Genomic DNA, 18,013 nt, shown 5'->3' on the forward strand with positions numbered 1-18,013 from the left:
CTCCCGCGCATCTGGCCTGTACCCCGGTTCTTGTATAAATAAAATAAAATAAATCTTTTAAAAAAAAAGTTTGGCAACATTGACCTAGACAAGAAAAATGATCTCTCAAATGTGCAGAATTTCAAGATTCCCTTGACAGAGACACTGAGTTTTACGTGCTTGTCGATTTCATCCTAAAGTCACCCCATGCAATGTCTGAATGGACTAGTTAGAACCATTTGTTTGAAATTAACCAAGACCCATCTTTGACAAGTGAAGCAAAGAAAGGGGACTTGCGGCCTCACAAACCTGAGTATTTGAATGCATGGGTTGGGCTGGGGTCAAACAATCAGGACCCTTTGCCTATAGTGGTGCCTTACTCTTAATGTCATTCTTTCATTAGAATATTGAAGAGGGAAAGAAATCACTTCCCTTGGGGGTCACTGTCAGTGTGAGTTTCTCTGGGCACTTTGGTTTCCTCCCACAACGCAGAGATGTGCCCATGAGGGTCACTGACATGTCTCACTTGTCTCAGTGGGTGTGAGTGTGAGTGTCTGTCCAGGGTTGGTGTCCGTCTTTGCCCTGAGCTGCTGGGAGAGGCTTGGCCACAAGCAAGCCTGGGAAAGAGGCCTAGAGAATGAATGAATAAACGCACTCATGCATGCATGCAAATTGTTGTTTAATATTAGAGGTGTTTTGGGTCTTTATTTAGATGTTTAGTGAGATTTTTGTGATCAGAAATATGCCTCAGGCATTTTTAACTCTTATTTTTGTCAATTAGCCTGTGTTAAAATTGGTTTCATTGCGTGCCCTTCTGCTTAAAGCTGCAGTTCCCAAGAACCTGTAGATGACTTTAAGTGAGGATTTAATGTACAGATTTCAGGCTCCCATCACCCTTAGACAGTGGAAGTGTGGAACCATTTCCCAAGATTTCAAGCATTAAGCTCTGTCAAGTTGTTCTATTAAACCTTCTTGTTCCAGTTGGGGGATGTGTTTATCACTAAACCAGTCACTGTGACTGGGAGAATGGAATGTTCTGGAATATTCTAGTGGACAAGTGCAACAGGAGATGGAAATATTCATCAAATGAGCTACATGGATTGAACATTGAGGAAGAGTCATTCCCTCCAAAGCTTGTGTCCTGTTGTCATGCAAAGGGGTACAAGTATTGAGTGACAAGAATTCCACAGGGGTCCACAACACCGGGGTGTGAAAGGAAGTGGCAAAGTTTGCCAGAAAGCATGACCAGGGTCCTGAGGATCTTTTAGCTGAGTTAGGAAACTGCATGAGATTATCTACAGAAGGCCCTTCAAGAAAATAATTGAATTCAAGAGACCAGCCTTGTGGCCTATCTAGAATGATGGCTTCCAGACGGTGGCACCCATGGAGCTTATGAAGAAAGAAATGGTGAGAAGCCAGAAACAGCATATATTTGGATCCGCGGCCAACCACAGAGTGGCATATTGTGGTGATGGGGTCAAAGAGGGGTTGGCAAATTTATCAATTACAAAAATGAACAAGAAGTTTTTCTGTTTCTCCCCACCCCACCCCACCCCACACTCCTTTAATCTCTGTAAGTCCAATTTGTAACCTTCAAACCAAGTGCTTTTGAGGTTTGAATGGATAATTTTCTCTGGTTGTTACCGCAAGCATCAAAGTCAGAAGCATTCTGGTTAGTGAAGGTTTTCCAAAGTTTATAGTTCCTGAGAGAAGACCAGCCAGGATTTTGGTTGGAGAATGGGGAACAGAAATTAGAAGTATGATGAGAAATCTTTGGTTCTTACAAGGTTGGTTTAGAATTTGAAGTATTTTTTGGTCTAAAAATAGATCTGCAGGGCCTCCCCGGTGGCGCAGCGGTTGAGCGCTGGGTTGCGAAGCTGCCCGCGGCCTCGGCGGCGCCGGTTCAATCCCCGGCTGCTCCCCGGCCACCAGAGGAGGGTCCCACATGGCGCGCAGACCTCTCCTGCCGCCCGCTGCTCCCCTCAGCAGTGTACTTCGGTCCTTCTGCCTGTTCTGCTCCCCGCTCTGGCTCTGGTGAATTCTCTCACCCTCCCGCGCTTCTGACTGTACCCAGTGCATGTATAAACAAAACAAGCAAGCAAATAAATAAATAAATAAATAAAAACATGCCTCTATAAAAAAAAAAAAAAAAAAAACGAAAAAAAAAAATAAAAATAGATCTGCAAACTGCAATATCATGAGAGTCACACTTTTCTGATAAGATTTCTGTGGTGCCTTGTTGATTGTACCTGAGTTAGTTTTTCTTTAACATCTGTATTTCCAAAATGTCATTCACTCACTCACTCATTCAGTCAGTCATAGATCCAAAACATTAAGGGCTTATTGAGAGAAAACCAATGTTTTATCTAAGGAATGAAGATTTTCATCTACCACCTCTTTACCATCCCCTCTGGTCATTCAGCTGCCAACTCAGCCTCTGTTGTGGGTGCCTCTGGGACATTTCAGAGTCCAACATCGAACTCTTCCTATCTCTTTCCCAGTTAAACCCTTTCCTCTTGTAGGCAAGAAGTCTCAAGAAATGGCATTTGTACCCACCCACTGGCTCAAGCTAGTACTTGAGAGATAGTCTTGACCTTCCCGTCCTTCACACCTAAGTCCAACTGTAACAGGGTGGTCCCCAGGAAAAGGGGAGGTTCCAGATTTCCTGCCCCACCCAAAAGGAGGGTGGAGCTGAGCAGAGAGAGAAGAAGCTGCAGAGGAGACTGAGGAAGGAAGGAAGCAGGATGGAGAGCCAGAGGGAGACCTGGAGGAGGCACATGGAGCAGAGAGACATGTGAAGAAACTACACTTGACTTTTGGTCGTGGACTGGGTGACACAGATGTGGGTGAGAGACCCGTGGGAGGTGACAATGGCAGTTTTTGTCCTGATTTTGATTTTGTTCTTTTCCTCCCAGACTTGTCTAGTTGTTTCTGACCCTTTCCTGTGGGTCCCCACTGGAAGATGATTTAGACAGGCTTTGGGGACTTGTTCTGGGCCAATCCTGCGTGGGTGGACTTTTACCCATGAGAGGACAGGTAACTTTGGGTGCTTGGTTTAGAAACTGTATTCTTTGCCTTTCCTTGTATTGTTTCCTAATTGTGTTAAAGTTCCTTCCCATTAAAGTCGCATATGTTTTGTGTTGATGCAGCGGATGGCAGAACCTATCTAGAGCAGGTAGGTTTGCGGGGTCTGGGATGCCCCTCTCCCTGCCCTGCAACACAACAACTGAGGTTCTCAATTAATATTGACTGAGAGTTGTTGAGTGAAGGTGAATGAATGAATGAATAAATGCTGGCTTATACCAGCCACTCCAACTTGCTCCATTTCATCCCCCTATCAGAACATGTGAGTATGTCATGGAGACACAACTCGAGTAAGTGTGCATCTGAACAGAAATTTCACATTTTGAAAAACTCTTGCTATTTCCTGGAAACAGATTGTGTCTCTCTGATTGTCTGTTAAATTTTTTTAAACTGCTGAAGATCTTGGAACCAAACCAAAGTCATCTGCATTTCCATTTTTATATCTTGATTTATAAACTGCACCTTATAATTTACAAGCACTCACTTACTTAGTGTCTGTAACAGAGCCGAAACAAATACATACCCTGCCAGCTATGCTACCCAAGTCTTCTTGCTGTACTCTTTTCTCAGAAACTTTCTAGTTTGGAGAGGATAAGCTGGAGCCTGCGCTAGCTTGGGGAGGATATAGATAGTAATAATAAAAATGTGTCATATTTACTTAGGGAAGAGAGAGCCAGGGCTCATTACCCCCCTTTTGTAGATGAGAAAATAGAAGTTGGGGATGGAGATTCCCCAGCCAAAAGGGTTTGCTTGTGAGTGGTAAAGTCAGAATCTGCATTTATGGAGTTCTTCATGCAAGCACTTAGTCCAGAGCCTCTACACTTCAGCACCGGTGACATTTGGGCTGGGTGATTCTTAGGTATGTATTGTGGTATATTTAGCAGTATCCCTAGATTCTACCCATTAGCTGCCAGTAATACCCATCCTCCTATGGTAATCCCAAGTGTCTCCAGATATTGCCAAGTGAGACCCACTTGGACCCTTATCCTTGATTAAAATAGCAGCACAATGGTTAGGAAAGTTCATCTCCTTCTATAGCACCTCCCTTTTCCCAACCCCCCCACTTCCTTCCAATCCCAGGGTGTAGCTTAGAATGGATCTCTGAACAAATACAGCTCTCCCTCCACATACAATAGGATTCCATCTCGATAAACTCATTGTTAGCTGAAAATATTATAAGTTGAAAATATTGACTGGGAGCTGTGGCTCACTGAGGCTGCCCAGCATCACCAAGAGTACCTTACCTTGGTTTCTATTCCATAGTTATCGCTTTTACACCACTGTAAAGTCAAAAAATTGTTAGCAGGACTGTTATAAGTTGTAACCACCTGTATACAGTACCCCCTGAATGGCATTGGGTGTTATATAATCTCTCTCATATTTATTAACCTCAAAGGTTGATAATAATGTTGCCTTTTCTACATATGAAGAAACTAATGTTTCAAGAGGTCACTGGGGCACAGTAAGTGGCTGGCTGAAATGCTAACCCAAACCTGTCATTTTCTAGGGGTAGAGTTTTCCTTCTGACCCTTCTTCATTCCAACTCAGCTGAGAACCAGATTTTCTTTTTCTGGGGTAGCAGGAAAGGTAACTAGAAAAGCCTTGTTCACCTCCATGTAAAGCTGCCCAATTTGATCTCAATTTTTTGGGTTACACAAAACTTATCTAAACATTCCTTTAAGACTTGTTTTTGAAGAAGTGGCCCTGGACTTGACTCCTGGCCCAGCTCCTGCATGACTGTAAATGGGACTTGTTTGACCAATGCATGTGGGGATGGGGGAGGTAAGGGAAACTCATCCTGCATCTGCAATGATCAGAGCGCAGAGCTACCGTCTTCAAGACAGCAGCTACTCGAGGGAGCCATGGGCTTACTTGTGATTGATCAGATTTTGCCAAGTCTGAGAACACCCTCATTCTGCCACCCCCCCCTTCTCTCTACCTCACTTCTGTAAGCCCCTTCCCTCTCCAGGCCTGGAAGGCAGAGTTGAGGTTTTCCTCTTGTCTCCTCACCAATTGACCACGCAAAGCTGGCATCATGGTATTGGTCCTATACACTTTGGAAGCAAACCCGTTGCTCAGTAACACTTTCAGGTGGACCCATGACCCGTGATTATCCTCCCCAAACTGTGTTCTGTGTCCTCAACACCGGGCTTTGCTGATTAAAGTGTTTGTGAAATGAATGACAACAGAGCAGGCTAACCATAGCAACCCCTTCTGGGGTAGGGTCCTCCTGACTGTGTTGTGTGAACTTCGGCAAGAGAAAAATGTCTCAGTTCAATTTTCTCATCTATATGATGGGAAGACCCACTTCTTGGGGGTAGATGTGAGAATTAAGTAAGTATAGATGGGTTCACATTGAACCAGGTGCTGAATAAATAGTGACCTGCGATGAACAGCCAATGCCCTCCATGAGGTCAAATGCAACAACTTGCTTTCAATATCCTAGATCTCTTTCGGTTAGCCCATGACCCCATGCAGCCTTGGGCCAGCTGCCTAGCTCGACTTCAAGCTCCCTGCGGACAGTGCCTGGGCCTCCCACAGTGGTCAGCCTGGTTTGCGCTCAAAATGGTTACTGAAGAAGCAACAGCATTGATTCCTGGGGACTAACCATTTGTTTTGGGTGCAGCTGAGCTTATGAAATGGTTTTCCTTCTTTAGTAACCTGGTGATAGTGCTCTGGATTCCCCACTCTGAGTAGTTTGGACTATTAACCATTATTTTGGTCCTGCTTTGGTTATATTCCTCGCTCTCCCCAGTTTACACAGCGGGTGGTAAAAGTCAAGCTCAGTGTATTGAATGGGTAGAGCAGAAGAATTCAGGAGCACTTGACCCCAACTTCCCTCTCAGGTTCCAACCCCACCCCAGCCTTTTCCTAGCAGATCACCAGCCAGTTGTGATGCTCTCCATGCCTCAGTATCCTCATCGGTAAATTGATAAATTATTAATAGGGCCTGCCTCAAAGGGTTAGAAGATTAAATGTAGCTGCCAGAGAGTGTACCACACCCTCAATCTCTAGTAACAATTATCCCTGTCCTTTAATTGGAGCGGGTGGGGTGGCAGTGGGCATGCTGAGTGTGGAAAACTTTCAGCCCCCTTCACCCTCGCTCCTCAGTAAGGGTCACACAGCTGTGGTCACTTTCCTTTTTTGTATTCCCTCTGTGGAGGATGGTAGGTACTTTTGTAACTGGGTGGTCCCCAGGAGTGGGGGAGGTTCCAGAATTCCTGCCCCACCCAAGGGAGGGTGGAGCTGAGCAGGGAGAGAAGAGGCTGCAGAGGAGACTGAGGAAGGAAGAAAGCAGGATGGAGCCAGAAGGAGACCTGGAGGAGGCACATGGGGCCGAGAGACACATGAAGAAACTATCCTTGCCTTTTGGTCGTGGACTGGGTGATACAGATGTGGGTGAGAGACCCGTAGGGAGGTGACAAGGTGGTTTTTGTCTTGATTTTGATTTTGCTCTTTTCCTCCCAGACTTGTCTGGTTGTTTCTGACCCTTTTCTGTGGGTCCCCACTGGAAGGTGCTTTAGACTTGTGCTAGGCTTTGGGGCCTTGCTCCGGGCCAATCCTGCTTTTGGGTGGACTTTTCCCCACGAGGGGATGGGTACCTTTGGGTGCTTGATTTAGAAACTATATTCTTTGCCTTTTCTGTATTGTTTCCTAATTGCATTAAAATTCCTTCCCATTAAAGTCTCATATGTTTTGTGTTGATGCAGCGTATGGCAGAACCTATTTAGAGCAGACAGGTTTGGGGGGTCCTGGGCTGCCCCTCTCCCTGCCCTGTAACACCTTCAGTAACCCCAGGATGCCGTAGGACGGATACCAGGCCCCACTGACCCCACTATCCTGCCAAACTCACCACAGCATTCAGTTCAGTTTTTTCTCTTAAAAATAAAGCTGCATATAAGCTCTATCTCCAAAGCGCCCAGGTCAAAGTCTCCCTATTCAGCAATCAAGCCAATTCCTCCAGCCCTACTTTTTTTTTGGAGAGGTGGTGGGTGTGGGGGGAGACGGGATGTCAACTTTTGGTCCTATGAAAGGAGCCTAGAGCTTCCCCCAATTCCATTGCACTGACCTAAGGTCCGCGTGCGCCTGACCCCCAGGAGCCTCCAGGCCCGGGGTGGGGATGGAGGGTGTCGGGCCCAGGCCGGCCCCTCCCCCAAGGTCACCTAACTTCCCTCTTCGGCAGCTCCCGGGGAGGGTCCCCGGGGTCGCGTCCCAGCCCCAGGGCAGGGTGGGGCGCACGCGGGGCGGTGCCAGCCCCTCCGTCTCCATTGGCCGGAGCGGGCTGCGGGCGCGAGCGCTGATGTCAGGCGGGCGCTAGAGCCGCGGGCGCAGCGCGGCGGCCGCCCAGCAGCCGGGCCGGGGTGGGGGGGCGCCGAGTGGGGGTGGCGGCCAGCATGCTGCTGGGCTGCGGCTCGGCCTCCCACACCCGCGGCGCCCTCGTCCTCGCCAGCAGCGGCGGAGCAGCGAGCGGCGCGCGCCTCTGCAGCCGCACCGGGTCCGAGCGCGCGGCGCGGCGGCGGGGTCTGGGGGCCGGGCGGGGACCGGGGGGCCCGGCATGGCGCTGCGGAGGGGCGGCGGCGGCCGCGGGGCGCTGGGGTGGCTGTTGCTGCTGCTGAGCGCCGCGTGCCTGGTCCCGCCGGGCGCGCAGGTGAGGCGCCTGGCGCGCTGCCCCGCCACTTGCAGCTGTACCAAGGAGTCCATCATCTGCGTGGGCTCCTCCTGGGTGCCCAGGATCGTGCCCGGCGACATCAGCTCCCTGTGAGTGAGTGGGACCCTCTGAACCCCCGCCCCGCCCCACCCCGCGCCGGCCGCCGCCGGGGAGTTGCTCCAGTGCTGGGACAGCGCGACCCCGGCTGCACCCCCCGGCCCCTTTCTGTGCGTTCGGGTGGGGGGCGCGCCGCGCGAGGTGCAGGGAGTCTCGGCCGGAGGGAGGGTGGAGGGCGGCCGAGATCCAGCGCCCGGGGATCCAGGCAAGTCTCTGTGGCCGTGTTTCCCCAAGTGTGGCCCGCGGGCCAGCTGCACCAGCCCCCCCTGGGGGCGCCTGTGCCAATGCAGATTCCAGGGCCGGTGCTGAAGCTGGGTCTCCGGAGTGGAGACTCGGAGTCTGCATTTGGCAACTCCAGGTGATTCTGGGGTGCATTAAAGTTTGGAAGGATATGTGTTTGTGTGTGCAGGGGGAAGGTGGGCAGGGCGTTGTTAAGAGACTTGAATATGCAGAGACCCTGACTGGACTGAGTTGCAACTAGGAAGGGGTGAGGCCTCACTGTCCCACCTCAGCTCTCTGCTGTGATTTACACTGTGGTCTCCTGCCCATCTCTCCACCATGCAGGTCTGAAGAACCAGGGTGAAGGCATTCAGCCTCTGAAAGTGGGGGAGGGCACCCATGTGACCTGGAGAAGGGGAGCAGGAGGGCTCGGAGGAGGAGCTGGGGCATGTGGGGTATCCCGCCCAGTGGCCAGTGCTGGAAGTCAGCCTGACTTCTTGTCCCAAGTTGACAAGGGGTCTTGCCCCCTCTCCTCACCACTCATCGTGTTGGCATCTTTTTCAGCGCTGGAGGAACTGACAGGAAAGGGCTCCACTTTATTCACCTGCTAAGAGCTGCTTTCAGCCTGCCCTCACACAGCCACTCAGTCACATGACCAGCTCTCGTAATGGCTGTGGAAGGGGCTCTCCGGTCAGAGCTTTCCTGCTGGGAAATATTTTCTGCTGAACCCACTCCCTCTTCCAGATGCAATCACAGAGGCAGGAAGTTCCTGCTGGTGAAGTTGCTGGTGCGCTGGGCACTTTGTGTTGTGCTTCACTCCCTGGCCTCTGAGTCCAGGCCAGGCACAGGCAGGGGCTCCTGTTTGCATTTCTAGAAAGTCCAGAGTCTAGCAGTGCCTTTTTGATTCTTAATATTGCTAAGTCAGGTGACAAGGAGGGTTCTAGAAATTAGAATTCCCTTGCTAAATCCTTTAGATCAGCAGCTGCTTCATTGATCTGCATGCTAACTAAAAGAATTTTGAAGTCAGAGATCCTGCAGGGGACTGAAATGATAGGGGACCAGGTGGCAAAACCAGAGCCCCCTTCTTGCCCGGTGCTGACCCCTGAGTGTGACAGATGGCATTGCCTGCACTACACATTCAAGTTCAGGTGTCTTTGAGTTTTTCCCCCAAGGCTTTCATGGTGCATTTCATCAGATGGGCTCTACGTGACTTTCAGAGATGTGCTCCTGAGGGGATGCTCCATCCTACCCTGGAGTTTCATGGGCCAACAGTAACCCTGTGTCTGTACCAACAGAGTCATGGGCAGAGGTAAAGCAATTATCCAGGTCCAGCCAGGTCTCCTGTAGGTAAGAAAAAGAAGCCGGGGATTGATCTGAACTGGCTGAGATCACGTCTGTGAAGGAGCCTGGCTGGTGGGAAAGGTTCCTAACTGTCCAGACTAGTTTTCACATTGATCCGGTTCATTTCAAAAAGGGCCTGACTCTCCCAGTTTCTCCTGAGAAGCCCCCGGCCAGCAGTTTTAAGTCTCACTCCTGAGTGGAGGAGTTTAGAATACAGGGGCAGAGCCAGAGGGTTTGGCCATCCTGCCCGGCACTTCAGAAAGAAACCTGGGCCTTGTGTCCTTCCTCTTTTGCCTGTAGGAGCCTGGTAAATGGAACATTCTCGGAAATCAAGGACCGAATGTTTTCCCACCTGCCTTCCCTGCAGCTGCTGTGAGTATGGAAGTTCTCTCTGAAAATGGGTGTCGTGGGAAGAGTGATCCCACTTCTCAGCTCTCAGCCCTCCCTCAGCCCGAGCTCAGGAGTAAGCTTGGTAGCTCTTGGTATCATTGGGCCTGTGGCGTCCCCACCAAGCTGAGTCCTAGCACTCATTGCACCGTTTATTGTAGATCCCAATGCCCAGCTCCAGTGATCAGGGACACGATGGCGTTGAATTATGGCCGGAACGTTACCTAATTGAACTATTTCCCAAAATACCTCACTTTAAACTCTAAGTTACTCTGGAAATAAAAGTATTTCTAGTTCGTTAAATGTGTAAACCGTGGGGCAGCTTATTAGGCATTTAAACATATAATTTTATTTCATCATCATCCCTACAAGAAAGGTATTTTTATTTCCCCATTTGTCAGATGAGAAAACTGAGACTCAGAAAAGTTAAACAACTTGCTCCAAATAGCTGTGAGAATTCCAACCCACACTGTAACCTCTCTGCTTCCAGCCACTCTGAGCCATGCCCAGTGGTGCCCCTTAGCCCAGGGCAGTGAATGTTTGCTAATGAAAAGAAATGCCCAAGAAGCAGTTTTCAAAAGCACATTAATGACAGGCATTCTCAGGAATATATAGCTCATTTTCTTTCTCTGTATTGATTTTTTAAATTTCACATAAGATGGACATTAAAGCAGGCAACAGAATACAGAAAACCAAGGGGAAATCATTCTAAATAAATTTGATATTTTTTTCTTAAGATGTCGTGTACCTACTCATGAGTTTATATTACCCTTTTAAAATGTGAAATTCTTCAAGACTGTCCTTCTTTTAAAACATAGTTTCCATAGGATCCTACTATAATTCTGCGTGTTTTACCAAATAAACTTAACTGGTCACTATATAAACTATATGAACTTTTATCGAATAGACTTAAATGGTGACACATATAAAAACGTGGAGAATCTTCTGAAGGTTTCTTAAATTTTTTTCCTATCTCCTGGGAATGAATATAATATATATATTTTTTTGTCACTGTGTGTGACTGTGGTCAAGTCACTTAACTACTTTGGGTTCAGATTTTTCTGAAGGAAGAGTTGGCATTGATCCTTTGAGATGTCTAATTCTGTGATTCCATGTGTATGATAGTGCATTCATTGGCTATTTAATTTTGCTGGGCATTCAGATATTTTGAAATAACAGCTACCAGGTCATATTCACCAAGATCCACAGGGGAGAAAGGGAGGGGGAAGGAGGGTGCCCACAAAAGCTGGCCAAAGGGAAGCAATTTACTTGACAGTGTGCACCAGCACCTGTGTGTGGGGTTACACACCTCATAGTCAGCCTCAGGCTGAGAAGAACCCGTGACTGCCCACAGCCCAGAACACAGCTGACGAAACAAAGATGGCATCACCACTTACAGATTTGATACCTTTCCACTGAAATCTGTGCTTTGTTTCCAGATTGCTGAATTCTAACTCCTTTACAGTCATCCGGGATGATGCTTTTGCTGGACTTTTTCATCTTGAATACCTGTGAGTTTTGTGCGTTGTCTCTGTGCTGAGGGTTAGGTGTGCCAGGGGAATTGCTGGCCTGCCTTCCAAGCCAGAGCAGCATCCTCTAGCAAGCTGAGGGGTGGAGAGAATAGAGAAAATCCTATTCTCTTTAGCTCTGACCTTTTTGAGTTGACTTGCATATAAACATGCTGGGACAGGAGGAGGTTGGGGACAAAGAGGGGGAAAGGAAACAAAGAAGGAAAGATATTCATTCTCTGCTGACATTTAATTTGTCACGTAGTAAGCACAATTGGAAATTGCCTTGGATATTTTTACCTCTCATAAGTGCGTGGATTTGCTGATCAGCCAGAAGGAGAGCTGCAGGATTCTGAGGGTTACTTATTTTTAAATAAAGTCATTCCGTTTCGGGCCACAACTTTGTTTTTAATTCAGGCAGTCCTGCACTGAGGGTTCTCTTGTATTTCTTCTCCCTCAGGAAAAAAGTTTATTTCCCCCTTTTCAGATGTGCAGTGCTTTTCCCCAGCAACAGGCTTCGCCTGATTTCTATCCTTTCCCATTTTCAAATCATCTTTTTTCCTCTGGAGTTCTTTCACCTTTGTCTTCTGTCACTTTCTAATAATAATCATCATGCTGTCCAATAGGAATTCCTTACTTAGCATCCAGAGGAATTTTAAAACCTTGTCTCTGCTTTCCTTTCTGAGGTTAACAGGTGGATGTTTGGATTCTAAGCCCATTCTGGTCTCAGAAAGCTTTCAACTGACTTTATGTCCCTAGGAAAGCTTCTGCAGGGTTCTTTCTCCAAAGAACACATGAAATATATACTTTGTAGGCAGGTAGTGCACAGACTATGGGAAGAGTGAGTTCTCCCAGGTGATAACTCTGATGGGAGCCTTTCAAAGCAGCATAAACAGCTGATGGAGGATCTCCCTGGTGGAGCAAGGGGTTAAGTGTCAGCACTTTCAAGCTATCAACAGCCACTACACCATGAGTTCAATCACCAGCCAGGGAGCTACCCACATGGTGCAGCAGACCTCTCCTGTCTCACCCGCTGCTCCCCTCAGCAGTGTTGTTTCAGTGGATCTGCCTGTTCTGCTCCCCACTCCATTTTTGGTGAATACTCTCACCACCACCCCCCACCTCTCGCCTACATCCCAGTTCTTGTATGCATAAGTAAATAAATAAAAATAAATCTTTAAAAAAAACAGCTGATGGATGTGGGCAAAGTAAAGCTACTGGCTTTCTCTTGGTCACTGTTCATCTTACACTCAAAGTTATTGAGGACGAAGTTCTCACCAGTTTATAGATAATCCCATCAGTTTATCATCACAGTATAGATCCAGAAACCTATTACTATCAGACCCCTGATTTTTATAAGACTAGCATCGTCGAGTTTTCAATGCAACAATGAATGAAAGCCATCGCCTTGCGAAGCTCATTAAAGAACACACTTTCCTTTGATATAATTTGATGCTATAAACTAAAATTTAGTTCTCTGTAATCCTAGAGTATAATCCCAGTGCATTCCCTTCATCTGTTTTCCACAGTCAACTACGCATGGCCAGAGTTGCTATTGCAAGGTCCTGTGTGCAAACCTCAAGACATTTTAGCACAAAGAAAGACGTTTGGCCCATAATTAACTTCACTGTCTCCCCAGCCCTAGCAGCATGGAGATCTTAAAGATATGGGCGCTTGTCACCCATCTGTTGAGGGATTAGGCTGTGTAGGACACGATGAACTCAAGTGTGCTGGAAGGCAAAGCTAAATGGAACTCTCCCTCAGCAAAAACTTTAATATGGAGATAAAACAAAGGGCTCCCTCGAGGGACAACGATATTAGCAAAAGTATTAATAACCAGGCACTGTGAAATGAAAAAAGGTCTGAGGGGGAAATGTTTGGAAGGATTCCAGAGGTGCGAGGATTTCTTGCCTTTGATTTAGCGCTTTCTTCTCCCTCCACCCACTCCACCCCCAAGATGCTTTTACCCAGGTAGCCAACTCTGAATTTGAAGTCTCCCAGGCTGCTTTGGGAATGCAGAGCATACCGTTGTGGGCATGTGTTTGCTCACACACGCTCTCCCATGGGGAATCTGGCATCGCTGACCTCGTCTCAGAGATGTATTTTACATTTAAATGTTTCTATATTTTATTCCAAAAGCATCCCAGTATCACCATATTCTACAGATACCAAGCAAAGAAAATTCGATTTTATGATCCTGCTGTTCTTCTTAGGTTCATCGAAGGGAACAAAATAGAAACCATCTCAAGAAATGCCTTCCGTGGCCTCCGTGACCTGACGCACCTGTAAGTCCTGTGAAGTATTCAGTCTTTTCATGTATAGAGTGAGGCTCTCCCTAGGCATTCCTTTTCTCCTTGATGGTTTGTCCTTAAGGCAATGTGCTCTAAAGGAAAGCAACTTCCAGGTGACCCAAGAGGCATCTCTATGCTATGGATCAGACCCTTGTCCATTGTGCCACGCATATGTGTTGCTTAACAATGGGCTGTGTCTGGGAAGTGTGTCATGGGGTGATTTCCTTGCTGTGTGCAGGTAATGAGTGTGCTCACACAGACCTGGGTGGGAGAGCCTGCTGCCAGCATGAATGGCACAGCCTAATGGGACTGTTCCTGTTGACTGAAGTGTCACTCATAAACTTGGCTTTATTTATCTTTTCCATTGTCCTGAATTGTGTATGGACCTCAACTGTCTATGAAGAATAGAACACTCTGAGCTTTGGGGTGTGGGGGTTGGATGAAGGATGCTATAGGGATAGTATAACCTAATGTATGCCAGGCACAGGCACAGGCTTATGGAACACTATCTCTCAAAAATCTGAGAGTCCCCATTTTACAGATTTGGGAACTGAGGCTTACATGATCCCTTAAAGAATGTTGAAGGCAGGATCAGGATGAAGTAGAATAGAGACATTTTTGTGGTTCCTCTAATTTGAATGCAAATAGCTTTTTCTTTTATGTTGGATTAATGTACGGATTAAGCTAAGCTCTCTGGGTTCTTTAATAGCTTTCTGGAGGAAAAAAATTAAACAAATTGATTTGAATTGGCATATCAGAATGAAGCAAGTACACACACTTAGCAAATTTAGAAAACTGGAAAAGCTGTTGGCTGTGTTTATGAAAATGTGAAGAGAGTCATTGTTTTGGTAGGAACAGTTTTATTAGCCAGGAACCAGGTCCCATTTGCATGATAGATATTTTGCATTTGAGTGAGATAAACATGTCTCATCTCTACTGTCAGTCTGTCTGCAGCAAAGGGAAAATTGGAGGGCTTTGAAAGGAGGTATTGGGCAGGCGGGCTAGTACCTTCAGCAATAGCACCTCAGAGATTCACATCAAGCCCCAATGCAGGCAGAGGTGTTTGCCAGAAAGCTCAGTGAGCACTTGATTCTGGAATCCTCCATGCAGAAGCTTTGTATGAGTTAAAATTTGTAAAGTAAGGAGACAGGGAACAGAAAAGGCAGGTCCATACATTTGGATCGCACTGTCGTCTCTGGAAAGTGTCAGATGCTTGTTGGTGTTATTACTCCAGGTTTTCCTTTCTTCCTTTGGAAATCTTGATAAATGTTTACATTTTTCAGATAGAGTCAAATCCCCAGATTCTAATAGAGACAAGAATAAGGGCTTGGATTCAAATCTCAGGGCCATCATTTATTATTATTATTTAGCCTATTTGAACCTCAGTTTCCTCATCCTTAAGATGGGGATATCAAGGTGGGGAGATGCTCAGAGGTTTGCTACCCATTGAGTGTTCATGCTGCCTTGCAAAAGCATCCAGCCCATTCCAGGTGTGGCTGGTGCTTTATTGTCATCACCACCATCAGCAGTAGCATCTACATCATGCCCTCCCTCCACTCACGAAAGGTTTGTTTTCTCCATGGACTGTTGAGTAGCTTTTGCAGTTTGGGTGGCCCGAAAGGGTCTGCGAAGAAGACAGCTGTGTGTGCCTGGAGAGGAACAGCTGTGCCCAGATCAATTCACTTCCCAGAGTCAGGAATAAGGGGCTTTATGTCTGAGCAAAGGCTCTGGGCAGAGACCATACCTAACTCAAATTCCTTGTGATTGAGTTAGCCCAGATGGCTACTTTCCTTTAGCCCATTAGCTCTGGATGCCAGGTGGGCAGCGGGTGTGAGTATGTGTATTTGCATATCTTTATATGTGTGTCCCCATGAGTGCATACTTGTGTGTCAATGGCTGTGTTTGTGTGTGCATGCTTGCACAGTTACACATACAACCATACGTGTATAGCATGTGTGCCCGTGTGTAAGAGGCAACTCATTTTCCATGTGACATGCAGAGAGCACGAACAGAGGGAACAACAGAGTCCCTACTTGAGTCCAGGGAGCATTCGATGCTTTTGAGGTGATCTGGGCTCTCCCAGTGTGTGTGACCACTCTCTACTCCAGCCCACAGGGCCCCCTCTCCCCAAAATGCCTTATTTCCCTCAGTGTTCTAGGAACCCTAGGCTCTCCGGGACCCCATGCATACCCAGCTCACCCCTTACCAGATTTTTCCCTCATGCCTTTTTTCTTGAAGGCGATGCTCCTTCTTCTGCTCATGATTTCCTGAAGTTTGCCTTTTTCTTCAGAGTGCAGATTAAGTTCTCTCTCCCCCACATGGAGCCATTCCTGATTTCCCTTTTACTCTCCTTGCACCTCCTTAACTGTTGGCTCTCCCAGCATGCAGCGCATACTGACTGGCCAGACCCTGGGTTCCTCACTGGGCTAGATTTTCCATGTTTACTTTGAGCAAAGTCACATGACTTTTAAAGTTGGTTCCTCCAGGCTGGAGCTGTCTGCAGTAATTAAAGCATACTATATATTGTTTAAAGAATGAGCCCTTGCTCCCAGCTCCTCACTTTCACTTATAAACTAAGTAGGAGAACACATCCATTCTCTAAAGTTCTCTCCCTGTGCCTAAGAAAGTCACTGTCTGGAATGTGCTTGTTTAAATTAAGCATCTGACTTTTTTTTTGAAGTGACATTGCATTATAACATTATGTAAGTTTCAGGTGTTCATCTGGCAAGTCAACATATGTATACACTAAATTAAGTTCATTACTGAAATTCTAATTCTGTCCTTCAACATATCTTGTTCCTTTTATCCTGGTTTGCTCACCCCTCTCTCTCCTTCCCTCTGGTAACCACTAATTGGCCTTATAGCCCAAACGTTTATTTTTTTGTTGTTTAGTTCATCTGTTTGTTTTCTCTATATACCACAAGTAAGTGAAATCGTTCAGTGTTTGTCTTTCTTTGGTTTATTTCATTAGGCATAATTCCCTCTAGGACCATCCATGTTATTGTAAGTGGCAGGAAATCGCCTGTTTTATTTTTTTTTTTTTAATAGCTAATCGTATCCCACTGTGTATATGCCACCTCTTCCTAATCTGTTCATCAACCCATGGAGACCTAGGTCGTTTCCAGTTGCTGGAAGTGTGAACAGTGCTGTTCAGTTGGAAATAGTGCTGCAATGAACACGGGGGGTGCATATCTCTCCAAATTAGTGTTTTGTGTTGTGTCTTGGTAAATGACCAGAAGTGGGATAACTGGATCATCTGGAATTTCTGTGTTATGGGTAGTATCCAAAAGATAAATAACAAAAAAATATTAGAATACTGGAGAGGATGTGGAGAGAAGGGAACCCTCACATACTGTTGGCGGGACTGTAAATTGGTACAGCCATAATGGAAAGTAGTGTGGCGGAAACTCAAAAATCAGGTTTCTGATTTTTATATTTTATGAGCTTTTCCAACCACTAAAGTCTCACGTTTCTGCGTCAAGAGACATAGATCAGGTTTCAAGGCACGAAGGCTCAGAGCCAATGTGTAACTAAAATCTAGGATGCCTGTTTCCAGCAGTCCTGCCAGAGGGCAGGTTGCTATTAAGTAGTTTTAGAAATGAAGTAAGTGCCGTGAATTTGTAAATAAAATGAAGTGGAGTGTGAGATGTTTAGTACTCTGAGTGGGATGGATCGTCCATCTACATAATTCGGCTCTCTGAAATCTAAATGGAACTCTTGAAACAGTTGTTAGACATTTTGGGAACTTGATGGATCTGTTTGTTCTTAACTCTTCTGTAACAGACATTTCAATGAGCTAAAAAAAATTTAGTGAAATAATTCACCTTTAACTAGTTAAAAAAAATTTTTTTTTTTTTACTTTCTGGAATAAGTGACCATTGACCAGAAAAAAAATCAACACAAACACATTTTTTAACTTCAAAAAGTCACTGCTAGAGTTTAGTCAATCTGATGACAGTTTTAGCCTCTTTTGCAACATCTTTTAAAATGTGCAAATAAATAATTTAGAAAAGAAAGTAGGATAATACACAAAATTGTATTTTCATCAATTTGTGGCTACCAATGGGAAGAGATGGAATTTCAGAAATTATAGGTCTCCCATTTTCTGTTGGTTTCTTGAAGCAAGAATGTTTCAACTGGGCTCAAAGTTTTCTAATTCTGCTGATTCTAAAGGGGAGTACCCATATCTTTCATTCATCTTTCTGGGATGGGTCAGTATGATGTTGCCAAAGGCTAATTTCACTTACATTTTTAAAGAGGTTGGCACTGGATTGCCTATGTGTTTGTCATTTCTATGTCTAGCTATTTGTAGTCATATGTATAAAAGAAACCAAAACAGGCATCAGCATCTCAGCTGACTCTCATTATGGAATATGACATTTGGGGGAGTCACAGCCTTCACCTGCCTCATTCCAACACCAGCATCTTCCACGTCAGCA

General features: G+C 46.2%; 1 protein-coding gene across 1 annotated transcript in view; it reads left to right on the forward strand.

Annotated features, from left to right (window-relative positions):
* Positions 1–7,434: 7,434 nt before the first annotated feature.
* LGI2 (leucine rich repeat LGI family member 2) overlaps positions 7,435–18,013 on the forward strand; it is a gene marked incomplete at its 3' end in the record, with an annotated part of 28,723 nt that continues 18,144 nt past the window's right edge. Inside the window, exons 1-4 of the mRNA XM_084234047.1 lie at positions 7,435–7,821; positions 9,689–9,760; positions 11,215–11,286; positions 13,497–13,568. Coding sequence (XP_084090173.1) covers positions 7,619–7,821; positions 9,689–9,760; positions 11,215–11,286; positions 13,497–13,568 — 419 coding nt within the window. The 5' untranslated portion in view covers positions 7,435–7,618. The remainder of the gene's footprint in view (positions 7,822–9,688; positions 9,761–11,214; positions 11,287–13,496; positions 13,569–18,013) is intronic.

This window comes from Talpa europaea (genome assembly GCF_964194135.1).
Source record: "Talpa europaea genome assembly, chromosome: 5".
Classification (NCBI taxonomy): Eukaryota; Metazoa; Chordata; class Mammalia; order Eulipotyphla; family Talpidae; genus Talpa; species Talpa europaea.